Below are 24,321 nucleotides of genomic sequence, written 5' to 3'. Positions count from 1 at the left end.
TTACTGTAGCGATTCGAGTGAAATAATACCATGCTATTGTTTGAAGAGAGTGCACAGTTTTAAACTTGAAAGGTTATTAATAAACAAAATTGGGCACATTTGAGCAGTCTTGATACAACATTTTGAAAATAAATGCAATGATTCATTGGATCAGTCTAAAACTTTGCTCATACTGCATCTAGTGGCCAAAACCTAAATTGCTCCTGGGCTGGAATAATACATTATGGCCTTTCTCTTGCATTTCAAAGATGGTACAAAAAAAAAGTTGGTTCTCTTTGTATTATGTTTCACCAGAGCTAATGTTTTATATTCTCCTACATTACTTTCACATTTCTGCAAACTTCAAAGTGTTTCCTTTCAAATTATATCAAGAATATGCATTTCCTTGCTTCAGGGCCTGAGCTACAGGCAGTTAAGATTTGGGAATGTCATTTTAGGCGAAAATTTGAACAAAAGGCACGGATCCTTATTAATGTCTACACTGTATTTCTGATCAATGATGTTATTTTAAAATGGACTTTTAAAAATGTATTTAAAAAAGGACATTTCTAAGTGACCTCAAACTTTTTAGTGAATGCACATGAGATATGCATTTCATTTTCGATAAACGCGCTCAAATTTCTAAAAACATGTTTTCACTTTGTCATTGCAGGCTATTGTGTGTAGATGGGTGAGAAGACCGAAAGAAAGCGGATTACTAACTTAGCATTCATTAAAACAAACAAGCAGCTCAATGAGCTCTACTTGGCTTCTGCTACTGAGGAGAACTGGCTTCAATAAAATCACCATAAGATGTGGAGCTCTCCAACTATGGTCACCATGGCTGAACCCTGTGTTTCCTACTTCAGCCTGGGTAGTGTGGCTGGGAACTGGAGAGAAAAGGGAAGGGGGGGGAGCACATCTTCCGTACTTGGCAGGGAGGGGAGGTCCTGGTGCGTGATCTCCCATCTCGGGTTCCTGCGAAGACAAACATCACCCAGATCCCAAACGCCTCCCTTGGACCCACTTCCCCTCAGACATACAGGGACCCTCTCCTGCCCCCCAGGACGCTGCAGCCAAAACCATGCACCTGCGCCTCCCCTCTCCTCTTGTTATTGCATTGCCAGGTGTGAAAGGTCCTGGCAGCTCCTCAGTCAGCCACCCTGTTATAGACTGGCGTGGGCTGCAGATGCCAGGGCCAAGAAGTCGTCCTCCGCACACACACACACACACACACCAAAAGGCCTGAGCCATTGCCAAACGCTCTGTAAGCCGGCTGCTCATTAAGAGAGGGAGAGCCTGCTTTTATTTCCTGCATGAGAACTAATGAAAAGCACCCTAGTGAACACAGGCCTGTTGACACTACGCCTGTCTACTTCTCTCCTCCATCTGTCCATCTTGTTCCCTTGCTCTCCTTTTCAGGTTTGCCAGGCCTCAATGACCAGGTCTGCTGGACTATTCACTAACAGGTACTGCAAGATACCACACACACACACACACACACACACACACACACACGAAAATAGGACATGTGGAGACGGTGGCAGAGGAAACATGCAATGGCTGGCTACACAGAGGGTCTCATAGTGAGAGAGATTACAGAGCCAATCTATGTGCTATGGCTTCTGCAATACAGCATATGTGAATTAATTATTAGCATTTAATGTAGCTGGGAGTGTGTGTGTGTAGCAATGCATTTAATCCACAGTGACTGGTCTGTTACAGGCCGAGGACCTGCCGTTTGAGAGCGAAGCCCTCCCAGTTGCTCTCACCACCCCTGTTCCCCAGTCTCCAACAGCCTACCCCAGTATCCTCCAGTCCCTCACCAGTCTCCTTCTGCCCTTCCCGAGGACCAGTCTCCTGTATCTTAACTTCTTTGGGGTAGGGGGCAGTATTGGGTAGCTTGGATGAAAAACGTGCCCAAATGAAGCTGTCTGCTACTCAGCCGTAAAAGCTAGAATATGCATATAATTTGTACATTTGGATAGAAAACACTGAAGTTTCTAAAACGGTTTGAATGATGTCTGTGAGTATAACAGAACTCATATGGCAGGCAAAAACCTGAGAAAAAATCCAACCAGGAAGTGGGATATCTGAGGTTTGTAGTTGTTCAACTCAGCCCCCATTGAAGTACAGGGTAATAAGTTATGTTTCACTTCCCAAGGCGTCCACTAGATGTCAACAGTATTTAGAACCTGTTTTGAGGATTCTACTCTAAAGGAGGGGCTCATAAGGGCTCTTTGAGTGAGTGGTCTGGCAGAGTGCCACCTGTTTGAACTTGTTATCAGTATAAAAGACCCCCGTCCACAACCTCAGTCACACTCCAAACTCCACTATGGCCAAGACCAAAGAGCTGTCAAAGGACACCAGAAACAAAATTGTAGACCTGCACCAGGCTGGGAAGACTAAATCTGTAATAGGTAAGCAGCTTGGTTTGAAGAAATCAACTGTGGGAGCAATTAGGAAATGGAAGACATACAAGACCACTGATAATCTCCCTCGATCTCACCCCGTGGGGTCAAAATGATCCCAAGAACGGTGAGCAAAAATCCTAGAACCACACGGGGGGGACCTAGTGAATGACCTGCAGAGAGCTGGGACCAAAGTAACAAAGCCTACCATCAGTAACACACTACACCGCCAGGGACTCAAATCCTGCAGTGCCAGACGTGTCCCCCTGCTTAAGCCAGTACATGTCCAGGCCCATCTGAAGTTTGCTAGAGAGCAGTTGGATGATCCAGAAGAAGATTGGGAGAATGTCATATGGTCAGATCAAACCAAAATAGAACTTTTTGGTAAAAACTCTACTCGTCGTGTTAGGAGGACAAAGAATGCTGAGTTGCATCCAAAGAACACCATACCTACTGTGAAGCATGGAGATGGAAACATCATGCTTTGGGGCTGTTTTTCTGCAAAGGGACCAGGACGACTGATCCGTGTAAAGGAAATAATGAATGGGGCCATGTATCGTGAGATTGAGTGAAAACCTCCTTCCATCAGCAAGGGCATTGAAGATGAAATGTGGCTGGGTCTTTCAGCATGACAATGATCCCAAACACACTGCCCGGGCAACGAAGGAGTGGCTTCATAAGAAGCATTTCGAGGTCCTGGAGTGGCCTAGCCAGTCTCCAGACCTCAACCCCATAGAACATCTTTGGAGGGAGTTGAAAGTCTGTGTTGCCCAGCAACAGCCCCAAAACATCACTGCTCTAGAGGAGATCTGCATGGAGGAATGGGCCAAAATACCATCAACAGTGTGTGAAAACCTTGTGAAGACTTACAGAAAACATTTGACCTCTGTCATTGCCAACAAAGGGTATATAACAAAGTATTGAGAAACTTTTGTTATTGACCAAATACTTATGTTCCACCATAATTTGCAAATAAATTCATTAAAAATCTACAATGTGATTTTCTGGATATTTTTTTTCTCATTTTGTCTGTCATAGTTGAAGTGTACCTTTGATGAAATTTACAGGCCTCTCATCTTTTTAAGTGGGAGAACTTGCACAATTGGTGGCTGACTAAATACTTTTTTGCCCCACTGTATATAGACGGTTTTCAGAGTCTTCACCCTAACTTCATCCAATCTCCACACACACACAGTCCCCTCTCTTTACACTAGATCTAAAGAACCCATTAGAGTTCAATCACTTGAATCTCAAAGGGAGAATAAAAGGTATAAGAAGCACATGTACCAATTTTCAATTTCCAAATAACTGTCTTATTCTACTTCCCATGAGAATGAGCCTGAGGGGAGAAACTGAGTGAGAGAAGCTCTTGTGAAGCGGAGTTCTCCCAAGGCCTTTACAGATTACAAATCACTAGTACAAATTACATGGCAACAAGCTAATTGTTGTATTTGAATGCATTAACTTTCTCCTAAATTATTAATTGGAAATGCTCAACACATCTCAACTCCCTAATTAAAAACATTCTGCCTTTTAAGAACGAACACTGGTTAAAGAGCTCCCATTCCTCCGAATCAAACTCGTCTTTACCCTTCACTGTTAATACTGTCATGTCCCATTACTGAGAAGAGAATACAGCAGGAATGACGTGAATTAATAAAAGACGGCAGAGGATTTCATACATTTACCAGCACATTTGTTCCTTTTTGCTTTGATAATTCTCGCTCCCACACACACACACACACACACACCCATCATGACAAAACGCAGAGCACTGAATTAACAAATGCTGACATCACCTGGTTCAAAACACCTGACACCGGGCTGTACTGCAGGCCATGAAAAAAAGTACTGTAGAGCTCCCCCTGATTCACTACCTTCACTCGGTCTTGGTCAAAGCTGCTGCTGCTGAGCAGAGAGAACGATCTCTCCAGAGTATATGTTAACACCACTCACCTCTTCTTGGCAGGACCATCCTCAGAGTACTCGCTGCTGCCATCGGTGCTCTGGAACCGCAACCCGTCAGCCTTGTGGCCCTTCTGCCCCAAGCCGTTGAGCTGGCCGCGGGCATGGGAACCTACAGAGACAAGAGGACAGGGGTCAGAGACCATGTCGTGTACTGCTACGACAGGTTGACCGGAGAGAAACGGAGTGAACAAAGTAAGAGGGCTGATGTGTGTTTGAAGCCCGTGGGCTGAGCAAAGTGAACAAGTCCAGACTCCGGAGAAAGGAGCAGAGCTCAAAAAGACATTCAAGTCAAATGAATGAGCACATAATTGAGGAGCCAAGGCAGAAAAACTAAGTGAAACCCTCTTTGTAGGTCGTACAAAGTGTCTACTACCTGGTACTGGAATTTCTAGTTGACACATCACCCTCCTATCACATTTCTTAGGACTGACACCTTAACTGATGTGCCAACCCCAAACCTAACCCCTAACAGCAGGTGTCAAAGGAAAATAAATTAGAATGGTAATAATGACATCGTAGCGAATGGTTGAGTTGAGCAGTGGCTTCCTATGAAAACTTGTTTGGCGCTCATGCAGCTGGTAGTTAAAGTCTGTACAGAGTGCAGGTCACTACCTGACAGCAGGAGGCCCGTCGTATACCCTGTCATGGCTGTAAACTGCTCCTAACATGCTCTGGTAGTATGAGTCACACCATAGAGGTGCTTAGGGAAATAAATGGTTAAGGTTTGTCATGTGTGTACACACAGTTGAAGTCATAAGTTTACATACACTTAGGTTGGAGTCATTAAAACTACTTTTTCAACCACTCCACAAATGTCTTAACAAACTATAGTTTTGGCAAGTCGGTTAGGACATCTACTTTGTGCATGACAAGTCATTTTTCCAACAATTGCTTACAGACAGATTATTTCACTTAGAATTCACTGTATCACAATTCCAGTGGGTCAGAAGTTTACATGCACTAAATTGACTGCCTTTAAACTGCTTGGAAAATTCCATAAAATTAGGTCATGGCTTTAGAAGCTTCTGATAGGCTAATTGACATAATTTGTGTCAGTTTGGGGTGTACCTGTGGATGTATTTCAAGGCCTACCTTCAAACGCAGTGCCTCTTTGCTTGACATCATGGGAAAATTAATATAAAATCAACCAAGACCATTAGAATTATTTTTGTAGACCTCCACAAGTCTGGTTCATCCTTGGGAGCAATTTCCAAACGCCTGAAGGTACCACGTTCATCTGTACAAACAATAGTACGCAAGTATAAAAACCATAACCGGCTCAGGAAGGAGACGCGTGCTGTCTCCTAGAGATGAACGTACTGTGGTGCGAAAAGTGCAAATCAATCCCAGAACAATAGCAAAGGACCTTGTGAAGATGCTGGAGGATACAGGTACAAAATTATCTATATCCACAGTAAAACGAGTCCAATAACGACATAACCTGAAAGGCCACTCAGCAAAGAAGAAGCCACTGCTCCAAAAGAGTCATTAAAAAAGACAGACTACGGTTTGCAACTGCACATGAGGACAAAGATTGTACTTTTTGTGGAAATGTCCTCTAGCCTGATGAAACAAAAATAGAACTGTTTGGCCATAATGACCATCGTTATGTTTGGAGGAAAAAGAGGGAGGCTTGCAAGCCGAAGAACACCATCCCAACCGTGAAGCATTGGGGTGGCAGCATCATGTTGTGGGGGTGCTTTGCTGCAGGAGGGACTGGTGCACTTCACAAAATAGATGGCATCATGGGGCAGGGAAATGATGTGGATATATTGAAGCAACATCAAGGCATCAGTCAGTTAAAGCTTGGTCGCAAATGGGTCTTCCAAATGGACAATGACCCCAAGCATACTTCCAAAGTTATGGCAAAATGCCTTAAGGACAACAAAGTCAAGATATATGATGGCTTTGTGGCCATCACAAAGCCCTGACCTCAATCCCAATAGAACATTTGTGGCAGAACTGAAAAAGCATGTGCAAGCAAGGAGGCCTACAAACCTGACTCAGTTACACCAGCTCTGTCAGGAGGAATGGGCCAAAATTCACTCAACTTGAGAAGCTTGTGGAAGGCTACCCGAAACATTTGACCCAAGTTAAACTATTTAAAGCCAATGCTATCAAATACTAATTGAGTGTATGTAAACTTCTGACCCACTGGGAATGTGGTGAAAGTAATAAAAGCGGAAATAAATCCTTCTCTACTATTATTCTGACATTTCAGTCTTAAAATAAAGGGAATTTTTACTAGGATTAAATGTCAGGAATTGTGAAAAACTGAGTTTAAATGTATTTGGCTAAGGTGTATGTAAACTTCCGACTTCAACTGTGTGTATATAATATATCCAGGGTTAGTTAGGTGTTCAGCTGGCAGAGAGACACTAGGCCCCAAAAGTCTTTATATGCACTCATGATTCACTCATTTAGGCCTCCTTGGAGGAACAAAGGGCCACACATGCTAACAAGGACGAGAGCAGTTACACTCAAGACAGGGAAGTTTGTCACGTCGTTGACCTGCAGGTTGTTGGTGGAACACCTCCCTGAAATGTACCTTCACAAATCATCCTTTCGAAATAATCTAAAATAGAGCTTTGGCTTTGAATGACTTTAAAGAACACTTTCCAGGTATAATGAAGCTTACACAAGACACCAATAACTCAAAGAAAGCATTCTCCAGATTAATCTACACTAATCTGCGCATCGCTAATCAGTGGTAGTATGTGACTGGGATAATACTCCTACTGAACATAAACAGCCTGGTGAGGGGCCATCTTGCCTCTCCTCTGAGTTGTTTTACACATGTCGGTCTCACATCAATGCCATTGTGAGGGGCCGGGCAGTGAGGAAGATAGAGAGGCAGGGATGCAGACTGCGAGTCATGGAGGGAGCCACACTGGGCTGGGGCCTAAACTCTTTCCCCTGGTCCCAGTGAGGCCTAGCAGGGAAGGGGGATGTCGGCTGATCCGTAAGGGTCTGTAATCAGATTTATGCGTGCTTAACTAAGCCCATCGCCTTGCCATGTTCCTCCTGCTCTCTGGAGAGGGCAAGCGAGATGGAAGGAAGGAGAGATGGCGAGGTGAGGGGGTGCGTACCGTAGCAAACCACAGAGTGTAGCCCATTAGTGGGAGGTGGAGTAATGCAGACAGGAAGCCCAGAGGCAGATATAAAATATTAACAGCCAGGAAAGTGGCATTACTTCAGATTAATCACCTTTACAAACAGAGTGATTACGACTGAATAATGCGGTTTCTAATGGAGCAAGCTTGGGGTCTGCTAGCTCACTCACTGAGTGCTGTGGCCGTCACAACTATGGCTAGTAACAATACATTTTTTTCCCCTCTCAAAGCTTTTATGACACAGTATGATTGGGACCATAGTGTGTATATAAAAATAAACAATGTTTTTGACATTTGGGATTTTAACCCATTTGAATTCATTTCCAACCACTTCTGACAATAGAACGGGTTACTGAAAGGGGAATGCTAGGAGACAACACTACAATAGGACAACAAAAGTAGTGTTTTTAAAATGGCTGTCCCAACCACACAGTTCTGACCACAATTTAAACCTGGACCGAAGGAGACAGAGATCCTATTTAGTAACTGTAATGTCTACTGCGAGTACTAAGAGTCAAATTAAAAGCTCTACCCAATAATAAGTCTATGTGGCCTAGGCTGGTCTAGCAGTCTAAGATACAGCCACTTCTGGCACACGTCTAGTGTTGGCATAGGTTCAAATCTGGCCAACTGCTCTTTGACACCACCTCCATCCGTCGCACTGTCATTCTCAGAAAATATCATAAATATATTGAAAAGATAACAAGTTCATAACAAGTCCAGTGGATGTGGCGTGTGAGAATGACATGCTGTAGATTGGCCAGTCTGTTACTCTCTCAGAGAAGGCACTGTGCCCTCTGCCACTACGCTCTAGCCATCCCCTGAGGTCTCAGTGGTCAGTGCTAAGGGACAGACAGGACAAAGCCGGTGCCAGTGGTGTTATGGGGAAGAGAAGTCACTACCATCCACCAGCTCCAACGCAGACAGTAGTTCCATCAATAGAACTGAGCTACGCCCTCCGAGAACCACAGGGCGAGCGATATGGAGAGGGAGATTGAGGAGGGCAGGGGAGCCGGAAGAAAGCTTCCTGAGCAGCAGTAACCAGAGGCCTATTGATCTAATGATGCCTTCCATCTAGGGAGGAATAACAGGAGAAAGAGAGAGAGCGAGAGAGAGGAAGGAATGGGACGCAGAAGGGCATCACGTAATTAGTTCAATAATGCAGAGAGAGAAAGAGGAAAAGAGATGGACGCCTGCCAACAGTGAGGTAAAGTGGTCAGGGAGATGGCATGATTGCCGGTTATAGATGCGAGATAGACAGGGGGGCCGGGGGTCTGACATGCTTAGGGCCTTGCAGGTTTGGTCCCTTCCCTCTGCTGTTGGACCCATGGGTGTCTGCAGGCAGCTGGCTCCAGAGACCGACAACACTGCAGAAGGAGGAGGGGGTGAGAACACTACCATCACAGTAGTGGATGTTTGACTGATTCTCCAAAATAGAGGACAGTTTCAGCCGGTACAGTGCAGTCTGTGAGCGACAGAGCCTGTAACCTAGATCTAAACTGAGGCTTCCCCTTGCCTGCATAGCACGTTGTGAACCTCCAGAGGACTTTCGCTCCCCCTCAGTCTCTGGACGGTCTGTGACGGCGGAGAATAGGTTCAGAGGCCTGTGTGAAGTTGAATCTACTAGTTTGAAGACAGAGCAGAGTGGATTGAAGCACGGCGAAGGTGTCAAACAAAGCAGCATCAGATAGGACAAACCAGACTTTATCCTGGGTGTACACACACATACACACACTGAGCTCCATGGACTTTATATTGCACCTCCTTAGAAAAAAACCCTGCAGCATCCTCTCTGTTTCATTGTGTTTACCAAAGCACCTTCACTCTGAAATAAAACATGTCACTCAGCTAGTCCACTGTAAACAACTAAACACAGTAGCCCATCACAGGTCTATGAGCGTCCAGACAAAAAGGCTGACTGGGTCAGTGGTGGAGAGAAGAGTCTCCGGAGAAACTCACCATTTGTGTATTTGGTTCCATCTCCAAGCTGCCTTTTCTGAGCAGTCTTGAACTCCTTCAGGGAGAGATAGAGCACCTTCCTCACATCCCTCTCCTCTGACCAGGGGATCCCATCTATGTCATCCTAAAAACACAGGGCAACTGGTTAGCAATAGGATGTTACCATAACACAGCATAGTAGATGACTACACATTAGCATAACACTTACATTAGCATAAGACCGAAAAGCATTACAAGTAGCATCAAATGCACTGTGTTTCTCACCACATAACCATGACACACAGAAGACAGAAAGGTGATTCCTCACGAAACTAGAACAAAACCATGATATTCTGGGTCCTTCAGAAGAAGCATGACATATTTCCTGTTTACAGTTGAAGTCGGAAGTTGACATACACTTAGGTTGGAGTCATTAAAACACGTTGTTCAACTACTCCACAAATGTCCCGTTAACAAACTATAGTTTTGGCAAGTCGGTTAGGACGTCTGCTGTGTGCATGACAAAAGTAATTTTCCCATCTATAGATTATTTCACTGTATCACAATTCCAGTGGGTCAGAAGTATACATGCACTAAATTGACTGTGCCTTTAAACTGCTTGGAAAATGCCAGAAAATTATGTCATGGCTTTAGAAGCTTCTGATAGGCTAATTGACATCATTTGAGTCAATTGGAGGTGTACCTGTGGCTGTATTTCAAGGCCTACCTTCAAACTCAGTGCATCTTTGCTTGGGAAAATCAAAAGAAAATCTGCCAAGACCATCAGAATTTTTTTGTAGACCTCCACAAGTCTGGTTCATCCTTGGGAGTAATTTCCAAACGCCTGAAGGTACCACGTTTATCTGTACAACCAATAGTACGCAAGTATAAAAACCATGAGACCACGCAGCCGTCATACCGCTCAGGAAGGAGACGCGTTCTGTCTCTTAGAGATTAACGTACTTTGGTGGGAAAAGTGCAAATCAATCCCAGAACAGCAGCAAAGGACCTTGTGATGATGCTGGGGGAAACCGGTACAAAAGTATCTATATCCACAGTAAAACGAGTCCTATATCGACCTAACCTGAAAGGCCGCTCAGCAAGGAAGAAGCCACTGCTCCAAAACTGCCATAAAAAAAGCCAGACTACGGTTTGCAACTGCACATGGGGACAAAGTTTGTATGTAAAGATCGTAGGTATGTAAACTTCAACTGTATATTTGTTCATATATACACTGAACAAAAATATAAACGCAAGATGTAAAGTGTTGGTCCCATGTTTCATGAGATGAAATAAAAGATCCCAGAAATGTTCCATATGGGCAAAAAGTGTATTTCTCTAAAATGTTGTGCACAAATTGTTTAAATACCTGTTAGTGAGCATTTCTCCTTTGCCAAGATAATCCATCCACCTGATATGCCACACCTATCAAGAAGCTAATTAACTTCTTGGATATAGGGGGCGCTATTTTAATTTTTGGATGAAAAATGTTCCCGTTTTAAACAAGATATTTTGTCACGAAAAGATGCTCGACTATGCATATAATTGACAGCTTTGGAAAGAAAACACTCTTGACGTTTCCAAAACTGCAAAGATATTGTCTGCGAGTGCCACAGAACTGATGTTACAGAAAAAACCCAGATAAAAATCCAATCAGGAAGTGCCGCAATTTTTTAAATCTCCTCATGCCAATGACTCCTTATATGGCTGTGAAGGAGCTAGGAGTCAGTTTACGTTTTCCACGTTTTCCCCAAGGTGTCTGCAGCATTGTGACGTATTTGTAGGCATATCATTACAAGATTGACCATAAGAGACTACATCTACCAGGTGGTCGCTTGGTGTCTGTCCTCCGTCGCAATTATTGCGTAATCTCCAGCTGCAGTATTTTTCCGTTTGCTTCTGATGAGAAGCCAGCTGCCACCACTGATAGATTATCGAATAGATATGTGAAAAACACCTTGAGGATTGATTCTAAACAACGTTTGCCATGTTTCTGTCGATATTATGGAGCTAATTTGGAAAACAGTTCGGCGTTGTAAGTGACTGCATTTTCCGGTCTTTTTCTTAGCCAAACGGGATGAACAAAACGGAGCTATTTCGTCTACACAAATAATATTTTTGGAAAAAATGAACCTTTGCTATCTAACTAAGAGTCTCATCATTGAAAACATCCAAAGTTCTTCAAAGGTAAATGATTTTATTTGAATGCTTTTCTTGTTTTTGTGAAAATGTTGCCTGCTGAATGCTAGGCTTAATGCTATGCTAGGCTATCAATACTCTTACACAAATGCTTGTGTAGCTTTGGTTGAAAAGCATATTTTGAACATCTGAGATGAGTGTTGTTAACAAAAGGCTAAGCTTGTGTTTGAATATATTTATTTCATTTCATTTGCAATTTTCATGAATAGGAAATGTTGCGTTATGGTAATGAGCTTGAGGCTATGATTACGCTCCCGGATACGGGATTGCTCGACGCTAGAGGTTAAACAGCATGATCATTACACAATGCTGGGGACAATAGCAGGCCACTCTAAAATGTGCAGTTTTGTCACAACACAATGCCACAGATGTCTCAAGTTGAGGGAGCGTACAATTGGCATGCTGACTGCAGGAATGTCCAACAGAGCTGTTGCCAGATTTGAATGTTAATTTCTCTACCATAAACCGCCTCCAATGTCGTTTTAGAGAATTTGGCAGTACATCCAACTGGCCTCACAACCGCAGGCCACGTGTAACCACACCAGCGCAGGACAACCACATCCGGCTTCTTCACCTGCGAGATTGCTCGAGGTGGATGGGGTGCGGAGGAGTATTTGTGTCTGTAATAAAGCCCTTTTGTGGGGAATTTTTATTTCTGACTGGCTGAACCTGGCTCCCAAGTGGGTGGGCCTATGCCCCCCCCCAAGCCCACCAATGGCTGCGCCCCTGCACAGTCATGTGAAATCCATAGATGTGGGCTTCATGAATTTATTTCAATTGAATGATTTCCTTCTATGAACTGTAACTCAGTAAAAGCCTAATCATTTATTAATAGGGAGAATATGGCTGTCTAGTATGACTGAGGTTCCAGTAGTTTCCTTCAGCTGACAGACATCTTAAACACGTCACTTCCTTTTCCTATAGGACCATTTCATCTGACAATAAACCTTCCATCCCAGTACCATTTGTGGAATGACAGTCAATGAAGCCCCGATACTTACAGCAGAACACTGCCAGGAAAGACCGAAGAATGGTATGGTGACATGGACTTCCATTACAGGACACTAACTTTCCAACATGCTTCATTATTAAGGTCTCCAGTGTGAGTACAGAAATAACCTGCTTCCCACACAGAGCAGATTTACTGTATAACACTTATAACCCTGCTTCCCCTCAAAGTACAGCGCTGCATCCCACACACAGTGCAGCTGTACTAGGCTAATGTTTGATGTGTAACACTAATGATGAGGATATTAGATTAAAACGAGAGTTAACAAACACGCTGGATCTCTACTGAAATAGCTGTAGGGCAATTCCATGGTAACGGAATTACTCTCAGATCTCTCACTTGAAAATGTACATCAAACAAAAACCATTGATTTGAAAGTTTAACAACCCATAGAGCTCTATGAACAAGTTCCACTTTTACCAAAACACACAGGAAGAACTGTACAGAAAGTTTGGTAACAATAAAATTGAGGGAGATTTAACTGTAATTCTGTTACCAGACTTTGCATCTGCACAGTTTCCAGTAAAATTGAAATCAACATTTTTTTTTACTGTGTAAATTGTTCAAATTAGTCATTGTGCATAGTGTTGTGTTTTGTTTAACTTTGAAATCAAATGTTTTTTGTTAGGCATACATTTTAAAGTTACTGTGGAATTGCCCTGTAGTGATCTGGCTCCAGGTCATCTACAAGGCCATGCTAGGCAAAGCTCCGCCTTATCTCAGCTCACTGGTCACGATGGCAACACCCATCCGTAGCACGCGCTCCAGCAGGTGTATCTCATTGATCATCCCTAAAGCAAACACCTCATTTGGCCGCCTTTCGTTCCAGTACTCTGCTGCCTGTGACTGGAACGAATTGCAAAAATCGCTGAAGTTGGAGACTTTTATCTCCCTCACCAACTTCAAACATCAGCTATCTGAGCAGCTAACCGATCGCTGCAGCTGTACATAATCTATTGGTAAATAGCCCACCCATTTTCACCTACCTCATCCCCACAGTTTTTATTTATTTACTTTTCTGCTCTTTTGCACACCAATATCTCTACCTGTACATGATCATCTGATCATTTATCACTCCAGTGTTAATCTGCAATATTGTAATTATTCGCCTACCTCCTCATGCCTTTTGCACACATTGTATATAGACCCCTTTTTTCTCTACTGTGTTATCGACTTGTTAATCGTTTACTCCATGTGTAACTCTGTGTTGTCTGTTCACACTGCTATGCTTTATCTTGGCCAGGTCGCAGTTGCAAATGAGAACTTGTTCTCAACTAGCCTACCTGGTTAAATAAAGGTGAAATAAAAAAAAATTAAAAAAATAAAAATCAGTAGCGGCCTTCACTGAGATATTGCATGATAATCAAAGTGTTGGTGGAGGTTAGACTGTCGATTGACTGTCTCCTCCTGATGAAAGTAGGGGTGACCGCCATGATACCCTGCCGACACACACACACACACTCACACACACACGACTGTCTTTTGCTGATGCTGTGCACCACCACTCCTCATTGCACTTAGCTTCGACTGACAAGCATGCAGGCCCCCACCCACCCACAGACGACACCTCAGAGCTGACCAAGAATTTGCATGAATTTATTATTTTTTTTATCCTCTTGGAGGCTGGCAGACTGCCAGAGTGATTTCCTCATCTCCCTACATGTAGTGACGCAACTTTGTAAACTGCAGAGTGCTGGACATCATTAGCCGAGAGCCCCGAAGAGACGCAACAAATGTTGCAAATGTATTTTTACAACAAAGTCAAATGTCAACGCAAAAAGAACTGCGAAAGGAGTCAAAAAGGTTCACAACCCTCTACGGAAACAACTCAGCACTGTTACATCTTTTAAAATGGGACTTTGTTCTGCGGATTGCTGGTCTTAACAGACATGCAGCCCTGCCCATCTGCTTAGTACGGGCTAAACCCCTCGGAATCATAACTAGGTCTCAGCTCCTCTCTAAACCCCCAGACCTACTGAGTCATACATTACAACATGTTCATCCGACCAACAATGGTTAGGAAATCCAACATTACTATTGTGCCTTTGCTGTAAGTAAAGCCGCTTCTGTCAAATGGCACAACCGACAGTTTGACTGACGTGGGTAGGCAGAGAGACGAGCAGAGACGCATGAGTGGGTAGTTAGGCAGGCAGGCAGGCAGCAGGCCGTCGAGGGGGCTGACTGACTGGCGGAGGGATGCTAGGCCTCTTCAGAGAGGGAGAGTCGGGCTGCTGGCAGAGCAGGGCCGGGGCTCAGATGAGAGCTGTGGCGCTGGCACCACCACAGAGACAACACGCAGCACTGAGCTGACACCCCCCGCCCGCTGACACCCTCCCCTCCCGCAGGGAACCCACAGCCTGCTAATGAGCGCTGGGGCCTCTGTGTCTACTGGAGCAACCCGGCTGGCACACAGCACGCTCCGCAACACACACACACGTTTTAGGGGCCCCAAAGGGACTCAGTACACACTGCCTTTCATACCACAGTGCTCCACCTTGGCAAACACAGCGAACCGAAAGACACACGGAGGCTCCTCTAAACGACATCAAGAGCTTCTACTCCTTTAGCATTCCCACTGAGACGAGCCAGGATGGGAAAGGTGGGTAGTCCCATACAGAGACTAAAGGTGGGTAGTCCCAGACAGACGTCTGTCACAGCAGACGGAGCCACTCTACATCAGACGACACGCTGGCTCCCTCATCACACTGTAAACACGCGCCAGTAGAGACTGCTAATAGACGCCAAAAAGAAACTCCATATCAACTTGTGAACCCTTTAGCGTCTGGAACATCCCCAATAGGCTTCAGGAAGAAACGTAGTCTACACCTGACTGTTCGGAGGCTGCTGTTTACACTAGAAGCACTGCGGTATGGTTATTTCTACAGGGTTAGTACCAGGGTCTAAAGCAGGGACATCTGCAGCCGTCTTAAAGGGAAACTTCACATTCATCATTTCCAGCACCACCCCAACATCTGAAAATGATGTGTTTCCAATGTCATCATCGGTGTGCATTGTGTGATTTTGACCAATTGCTTGTCGTCATTGAAAAACACTTCCCTACCATTTTTACTACAAAAAAAACACCATTTTCACATACAGGGGCTTCAGAAAGTATTCATACCCCTTGACTTCTACCACATTTTATTGTGTTAGACTGAATTCAAAATGTATTAAATATATTTTCTCAATCATACAACACCACATGAAAGTGAAACCAATGTTTTTAGAAATGTTTGCCAATTTAAATATTTAGTTTACAAAATAATTTAATCATCTGTAGGAGTACCTTTGGCAGCAATTAATTACACTGAGTCTTTCTGGGTAAGTCTCAAAGCTCTCCACACCTGGATTGTTCTTAGTGTTTTAAGCTGTCAAATTGGTTGTTGATCGTTGCTAGACAAACATTTTCAGGTCTTGCCATAGATTTTCAAGTAGATTTAAATCAAAACTGTAACTCAGCCACAATATTCCATATTTTTGTTAAGCAACTCCAACGTAGAGTTGGCCTCGAGTTGTTATTGTCCTTCTGAAAGGTGAATATTTTTTATTTTATTTCAATATGATTATTTTTGACAGGCTTCCTTATTCCCCCCCCCCCCCCCCCCCCCCCTACGCTGTCAATTGGGTTGGTATTGTGAAGCAACTACAATATTCTTGATTCATCCTCAGTTCTCTCCTATCGCAGCCTTTAAAACTAACTGTTTTAAAAGTCATCATTTACATCTCCGGAAACTGAGTTAGGAAGGACACCTGTATCTTTGTAGTGACAGGGTGCATTGACACACCATCCAAAGTGTAAGTAATAACTTCACCATGCTCAAAGGGATATTGACAGTCTGCTTTAAAAAAAAATATATATATATATATATCCATCTACCACTGTGTTTCCTCCGACACATTGGTGCGGCTGGCTTCCGGGTTGGATGCGCGGCTTGGTTGGGTTGTGTTTCAGAGGACGCATGGCTCTCGACCTTCGTCTGTCCCGAGCCCGTACGGGAGTTGTAGCGATGAGACAAGATAGTAACTACTAACAATTGGATACCACGAAAAGGGGGGTAAACATTTTTTAAATTTGAAACCTCCTTGGTCTTTGTGGTGGAAATTCAGTGCTCGAATGAGGGACATTACAGATAAATGCATGTGTGGGGTACAGAGATGAGGTAGTCATTCAAAACTCATATCAAACACTATTATTGCACACAGAGTTAGTCTGTGCAAGTTATGTGACTGTTAAAACATATTTTAGGCTTGCCACACATACAAAGGGGTTGAATTCTGACTGACATTGCATGATGGATGGGATAAAGCTTGAATCTAGTTGTAGAAATAAAGATCAAGAGCTTGGGACTAAGGTTTTTACCTGCAAAAAGATGATGGAGATAATTGGCTTTAAAAAGTTCAAAACACGCATGATTTTTTATTGATTTTTTAAAATCTAGTCTTCTCTTGAATTGGGGTATTTAGTGTACTATATAGGTAGAGGACATTGAACGGAGCAAGCCTATGTCAATAACTCAATTTTGACAAAAATGCAGATAGAAAGAACAATAGTCCCAATCTCTTGAGATGTCTGTAGTACTGATGTGAGACGCATGACAAAAGAGAAATGGTCTTGTGAGGAGAACAATAATAGAAACAAGGTCATTGCAATGAGGAATAAAAGATGACTTGTTCTTCTAACCTACTGTGTACTGTAAGAGGATTGGCTGAGCTGTTTGGTGCTGAGAGAAAGAGGAATTAAGTCTATCTAACCAAGCAGGAAGTTCACACACACCCTAATTTCACAGTGAAGAAAAAAAAAAAGAACACACACACACGAGGGGTTGTCCCACTTTCAAAACAAAAGGAACACGCGTGCATTGGTTCACATAGCAGACTAATAATAGCCTGCTGATGATGGTCTGGATCTCATCAACCAGAGAATGTGGGCCAGGAGCCAACTGAGATCAGGCTGAAATGTGTTAGTACTGTATAACCCCCCCCCCCTCCCTCCCCTCCCTCTAGGCTCCACACGTGTCCCAGATGCATAGCTCAGTCAGTGCTGGTGTATCTGTAACAGGAGGGATTTTCACACAGACTTACGCAGCACAATACATTTCACAGCCCCCCCCCCCCCACTTAGCTTACATATACACGTGACAACCTGCAAATTAATTGGAGAGGTTCCAAGGCCAACAGGATTTCACCAAGTCACCTGTCACAAAGGAGTGTTCTGGAACACAGCATAAGTCCATTCTAGAGTGCAGGGCTGAGCAGACCAGGACAAGGGCAGAGAGAGAAACTAGGGTTAACTGGTGTGTGAGGAACGTAATGTTGTCATCTCATTACGCCTGTACCTCAGCGCCCTTGAACACCATCATGCTGGGATTGACCACATTCCTGTTCCCAGTCGCAGACCCACAGCACTTCCATCTGCACCAACAGCATTCTGAAACATTATCCCGTTTCGGGGACTTTGGAAATGTTAGGGGCTGCCGACGCCAAAGGGGGAAAGAGGGGTGTTGGCTCGCGTCTCCTCGCTGTGTCCCTGTGTGTGTCCTGCCCTCCCCTGTACCCAGCGGCCGACGGTAAACACCCTGAGAGAGAACACTGTTGATCTGAGACACACTGCCAGACTCCATAGAATGTATTTAACCGAAGGAGGGATGTAGAAAGTGGTTTCTCTTCCTCTTCACTCTCTCATGCCACACTCACTCGTGCCAGCGCTAAAGCCAGCTGAGCATGTCTAAGTGACAGACTGCCACTGCCATTCAGCCCTGTCGAGCACAAAATGCTATCAGACTCAAACTGGAGCAGAAAGATAATGTATGATTTAAAAGGAGCAGGGAAAGGGGGGGCAGTGATTATTTTGACAGACAAATGCCAGAGTGAATTCCATATGAGCTACAGGGAGGTTCCAGGGCCCAAGTTTGACCAATAAAGAGGCTTCATCAACCAGGCTGACCACCCTTGATCAGTGGTGACTGGTCAGTCCAGTCTTCAAACGACTGAAGGAGAAACAGAGTCCACCTGGTCAGAATAACAGCATGCGTGTGCGTACACTGGAACCTCAGTGGATGCCGGCAGATTCAGGGAGTGACCCGTAATTGGTCATAGGACTAATGCACACTGCATCTCGGGTTTCCCCCCCCTTTTGAGAGCCCATTGGATGTGTGAACAGTGGATGTCTCATCTGGTTTACAGAACACACACAGCAAAAGGCTGTATTCAAAGCCTGCAGTGCTACACCACACACCCCCTCTCTGCCCCATATTTTCAATAATCTAAGAGGATTAAAAGAATGTTTCTGTATTTAGAAAGAGGATGTATTGGGTAAGAGAAAGCAGCATTGTACCTCAGACATGAAACAATCCTTGATCACCAAATCAATAGGATGTTTCATTACAGAGTAGCTTATGCAGAGCCAAACCCTAAAAGATCAGGCTGCGCTTCCTGGAGAGAGCACTGTGTGTTTGTGTGTGTGTGTGTGTGTGTGTGTGTGCCTCTCCATGGCCATCGTCACTGGGTCTCACTCTGAGTCACCACAACCCTTACAATCTGGAGAGTCGACTCAAACAGCACGCACACACGTCAGCAGTGTGCTAGAGCTGGAAATCAGCAGCGCAGAGTGAAAGCTAACCTGCCAACCAACCAGTCCCCACACCTGCATTGGTCTGTTGCGAAGCAGGCAACACCGGTTCAGGGAAATATGTCAATTCAGCAGCATGTCACTACTGTTATCCACTCAGTCAGGGGGTGGATAACAGCTCAGAAGATTATTTTATTACAACAAGAGCAGACAGCTGTAGAAATTGAATACAAATGAGAGAGGGAGAGAGGAGGCGGCAAACTGTAGGTCAGGAGAGAGAACTGTCACTGAGCAGGAGAAAGAGCTTTAGAGGCCATTTAAAGACTCCCACTTCCTGCTCCACTCTGCTTCAGTGCCAGTCTGACTAAACCTGGGAGAGAGCCAGACAATGAGTATAATATGCACAGTAATAATGCAATAAACTGATTATGACAGTAGGCAGATTATGCAATAGTCATGTAAACACCTTACGCTGCTCATTTTAAAAATCGGCGACAGGTCAAAATCGAAGTAAGCATACGCCGATTAAAAACACCTGGTTTTCTGAACAATCTTTCTAATTATTAAGACAAAATAATACATTTTAAAAAAAGAATTATATATATATAAAAAGATACAAATGGGCGTTCCAGTGGTGTATTTGATCGGTTCTTGTGCTAGCACCAGCCGAGCGAGCATCCCTCTTCAGCGCGAGTGAAGGGAGTTCGGAAGAACCAAGTCTATGAGTCTTCGAAGTACAAACCTTAAACGTCCGGACTCAGAATCAGATGAGCTTCCCAATTCAGACGTTGTGGTAGAACGTTCATTTTGATTGCCAATTTTCTGCATTTATTAGAGTTAATGCAGCCAATTCATCAGATTATCCACAATAAAATAAAATAAAAAACACATTATCATGTACATGTAACCATAATCAATGATGCTGAAGCTCTTTCTGTCTCCTGGGGTGAATCAATCTTCCTGTTTTCTTATTGAAATGGATGAGCACTGAACGCTGAGGCTCCACCCACGTCCACTTGCCTGTCCCGGCATTATTATTATTCAGCCCTGTCCCCTGGGACCTAGCGCGACAGGGTCCCAACTCGTTTACACCATGTGACTCACTAAGACTGGCTTCCACTGGACCACATGTTATGTTGAGTGCATGTAGTCTGTTTAAATGACTCCAATGGTAGTGTATGAACACTGAGGAGGAAAGGAGCATGGTAGGAACAGAAGAGAAAAGGAGAGCGAGAGGAGAGAGCGAGTGGGGTGTACAATGCAGGACCTGTGTGCCAGCCCTGGGAGCTTTCGCACCTCCTCTCACAGCTGGTAGAAATACTTTCCAAGCTGTTGGCGGCAGCAGTAGGGCTGGAGCCTGGACGTGTTGCTGCGAGCGGCGAGTAGTCGAGTGTAGCGGGGGTGTCAGGACACAGGGCAGCACGCGGTGCAGTGGGGGGAGTAGTAAATGATGCAGTGTTCTGGGATGCCCTCCTCAACCCTGCCACCCACTGGCCCTGTGGTACACTACTGGGCCTGAGCACTGATCGAGTGCATGTGTTGGAGGATGAACAGCTGTTTTCAGATGACTGTGTTTAGGGTTTAAGTAGAGTTTAAGCAGAGAGAGGCAGAGAGAGAGGCAGAGAGAGAGAGAGAGGCAGAGAGAGAGGCAGAGAGAGAGAGAGGCAGAGAGAGAGAGAGAGAGAGGCACAGCGAGAGAGAGAGAGAGAGAGAGAGAGAGAGAGAGAGAGAGAGAGAGAGAGTCGGTGGTGAGAGTTAGGTTGAGTCAGACGTCGGGAAATCTAATTAGAGTCCATTTGTTATTAGATAAAAATGCTGCCCCACCATAGAAACCGCAGTGCATGTTGTAGCGCGTGTGTGAGGTCAAGCCGGTTTCCCTTGAGCCCTACTACCAAGCACCACTCAGCTCTTTCTTCATAATATCCATCAGAGCAACACATTCAGGCTCCCATCCGCAGTGTTTTACAGCACATGGGTCTGGTGTCTTTGATAAACCTTGGCAGGGAGTTGATAGTTCAGAGGCCATTATTATTTTATTACTACCAGCCAGTGTGTGATGCAGGGTAGGGGTAGACGGTAGGGGTCCACCTGTTTCTCTTTGGTTAACCTGTCGGAGTTTCAACCTACACACCTCACCCCAGACATTTTGGTGATGTAATTAAATTCTCACCCGTTCCTGCCTTGAACTCACTTACTCACTCTGCATCCTGTGTCCTCCTCCCCCAGTTCACAGAGGCTCAGTGAGCCAGCCAGATCCCGTGGAGTTCCTCGGCCCTGTAAAACCACAGCTGTGTGCTGCATCCGCCTCACACACAATCTCTCAGCAAAGGCCTCCATTCTCCTCTAGCTCCATATGGACTTGCATTAATTTGCGAGCGACAGGGGTCAGATGGAACGTATGTCGACCCTGACACACTTCACTTCCCAGAGCGATTCTGCTGCAGAACAGAAACCACGTTGGCCATGGAGACTGACTGCTGAGGGACCGACCAACAAAATGGCTACTCTTTCCAAACTAACACAGAGAGCCTGTGTACTGTGAGCTTATTTTCTCCCCCATTTTGAGGCTTCAGAACAACAGTGTATTCAGGCTAACAGCATGACTGAAATAAGCCAATACATCATGGTCCAGTCAGCCAGCACCAATCAGCCAGCACTAGTCTGTCAAAACAGTCAGCCAGTATCAGTCAGACAGCACCAGCTTGTCAAAAGCAGATTCACAGTAGAGTGATGACCATCTCAGTTTACCACAAGGTTAGCAGTAGTGTGGCTATAACCAGTAGCTTATCTAAGCTGATCAAAAGCATACCATTACGGTTAGAAGAACCAACACAGCCTTCTCCCATCCTCTCAGCTTTACAGAGAATTCAAAAGAAACAGATCTGGCAGCAACCACTAGGACCTCACACTTTGCTTTGCTTTATTTCCCCCACATGGCTGAGAGAGAAGTTCACACACACACACACACACACACACACACACACACACGTGAGGGGCATACAGACACAAACAGCCACTGTGGGCCTTTAATTATCATTGCAGTCCACTGTGTTCTGTTGATTCAATCTGACACACTGACCCAATTTAAAACAGAAAGGGAAATTAAATCTACACTTCCCTGTTCTCCAGCATCCATTAACTTGTCAATGTTAGTGGCCGTTTACAAGACAGCACAAAACTAATGCCAGGCGCTGGCGGGCAGACGGAAATTACACCGCATTTGCGAAGGCAACAAAATGAAATAAATGATTTAGCGAAATGTTTAATAACATAAATCACACGTAACAGCAGCCAGCCAGACTTAAATGCGGAGCGGGCTGAGCTTCTGGAGGTTAGAACACACTGGAGCCTTCAGGAGGAACTGTCTGGACCGAGGGGGACACTTCAAAATGTCTACAGCAATTACGAAGCAGGAGAGACAGAACACATCTGTGGGAGCAGGAGAGACAGAACACATCTGTGGGAGCAGGAGAGACAGAACACATCTGTAGGGGCAGACAGGAGGGAGGGATAACCGAACAGAGACAGGATCATGTCCAGGGGGCTGCACCAGAGGGGTCAAGGGTTAGGGGGTCAGGGGTCAGGCAGGCAGCCGGCCTCTGGGGTTAGAGGTGACTCGCAGCAGACACCTCTAAGTTGCTCTGCTCAAAGAGCCTGTCAATCAATATTGATTATTTACCACCCCGAGTCTCCCCCACCCTAACCCTCATAGCCCCAGGGTCTCTGCTAGATAGAAGCCCCTTTACATGACAAAGTGGTACTGGAGAGAAAGGCAGAGGGAGGGGAAAGAGGACAAAAAATATATATGAAAGAAACTCTTCAATACCAGGGTGGCTGAAATCCCCATAGCACCAGGTCCATCGTCAGTACCCTGCTTTTAAACCGAAGGATCAGAGGGACAGGGTGGCTCGTCGCCTACAACATCAATCTGTGCTAGTAAAGATTCCGTTGGAGTTTAGATTCCCAGAGGGAGAACGCCCTCATCAAACCATCTGTCAGGTGAAACCGATCCCACAACCAGCTGAATCGGTCCTGACAAAGGAGGAAAGAAGAGGGGGAGGGGGACAGGTATTGTGTCTCATATTCTGGGTCTTTTTATCCCTGGTTGTCTTTCCCCTCCAGGGTGAAACTAGAGAAGGTGTTAAATGTTCCCCTGCCTGTGTCTGACCTGGATATCAACAGACAGAGGACAGGGTGCTAGCTCCATCAATAGACAATTCTCTGTTTAGGGCTCAAAAGGGAATTCAATTCATCCAAACTGGTCAACTAGAAGACAAGAGCCAGTCGATACATATAGGCTAGGTCTAGGAGGAATTAAACCTGGCTTTCATGACAAAATAGACCAAACATATGACATTGATTTTTTTCCTCTGCAGAAAAGAAAGTTTGGTTTCAGTGGCAATTTTTACTTCCTGAAAGAACTGCCATTCTGACAGACCTTCCCTTAGGTCCATGATGACAGAGCTTCCCAACAGCCCAATCAGAGCCCTCCTCGGGGAGGAGTAGTAACCAATTCCACCTAACACCTTCAGACATGTCAGTCCCTCCCATCAATCACTGACAGCATCTAAATAAACAAATCATACCTCCCATCAATCACTGTCTATTTAAAGACACCCACAGTCAGGTAGTTTGAAATCGCTGCCAGGTTGCGTACATGGGGACGTGTGCCTGTGTGTTGGAGTGTGTGTGAAATGATATATTTTAACGAGAGAATCTAGCTCAAGGAAGTCCATGGGATTTGCAGAGGAACACCCTAGATTGGAATATGATTTACAATGCTAATACACTGGATCCACTGGTGACAGACAGCATGTTGTTTTACGACCTGGAATGGGGAGGCTGGTTTTGTGGCTGAGACAGTCGGTCCCTTCCAGCTCTGTTTAATGACCATGGCATGTGTGGCACTAGGAGTAGACGGACCGTCAGCTCTGACAGTCACTGGGACATAGTGTTATCACATTAGCAGCAGGCCTGGATCCTAAGAAACTCATTTCTGAGGTCTGGATATTGGGAGCAAACACCAGTTTGGTCATGCCACAGTTCGAGGTCAAACCAGGTCACATAACTATTACCCGCTGATCCGGATAAGCATCTGTAGTCCTACTGGGAACCTTACCGGCTACACCGGTGCCG

The 24,321-nt window shown here is 44.8% G+C and overlaps 1 protein-coding gene across 2 annotated transcripts in view; it reads right to left on the bottom strand.

Annotated features, from left to right (window-relative positions):
- LOC115131496 (protein Jumonji-like) overlaps window positions 1-24,321 on the bottom strand; it is a 97,397-nt gene that overhangs the window by 47,092 nt on the left and 25,984 nt on the right. For both annotated transcript variants that reach the window (XM_029663261.2, XM_029663262.2), the window contains exons 2-3: window positions 9,431-9,554; window positions 4,347-4,467 (exon numbers count right to left, since the gene is read on the bottom strand). In XM_029663261.2, coding sequence (XP_029519121.2) covers window positions 4,347-4,467; window positions 9,431-9,554 — 245 coding nt within the window. The remainder of the gene's footprint in view (window positions 1-4,346; window positions 4,468-9,430; window positions 9,555-24,321) is intronic.

The sequence above is a fragment of the Oncorhynchus nerka genome, linkage group LG7, assembly GCF_034236695.1.
Source record: "Oncorhynchus nerka isolate Pitt River linkage group LG7, Oner_Uvic_2.0, whole genome shotgun sequence".
Classification (NCBI taxonomy): Eukaryota; Metazoa; Chordata; class Actinopteri; order Salmoniformes; family Salmonidae; genus Oncorhynchus; species Oncorhynchus nerka.
Note: the sequence above shows the minus strand (reverse complement) of the source record. Positions and strands in the feature narration are given on the sequence as shown.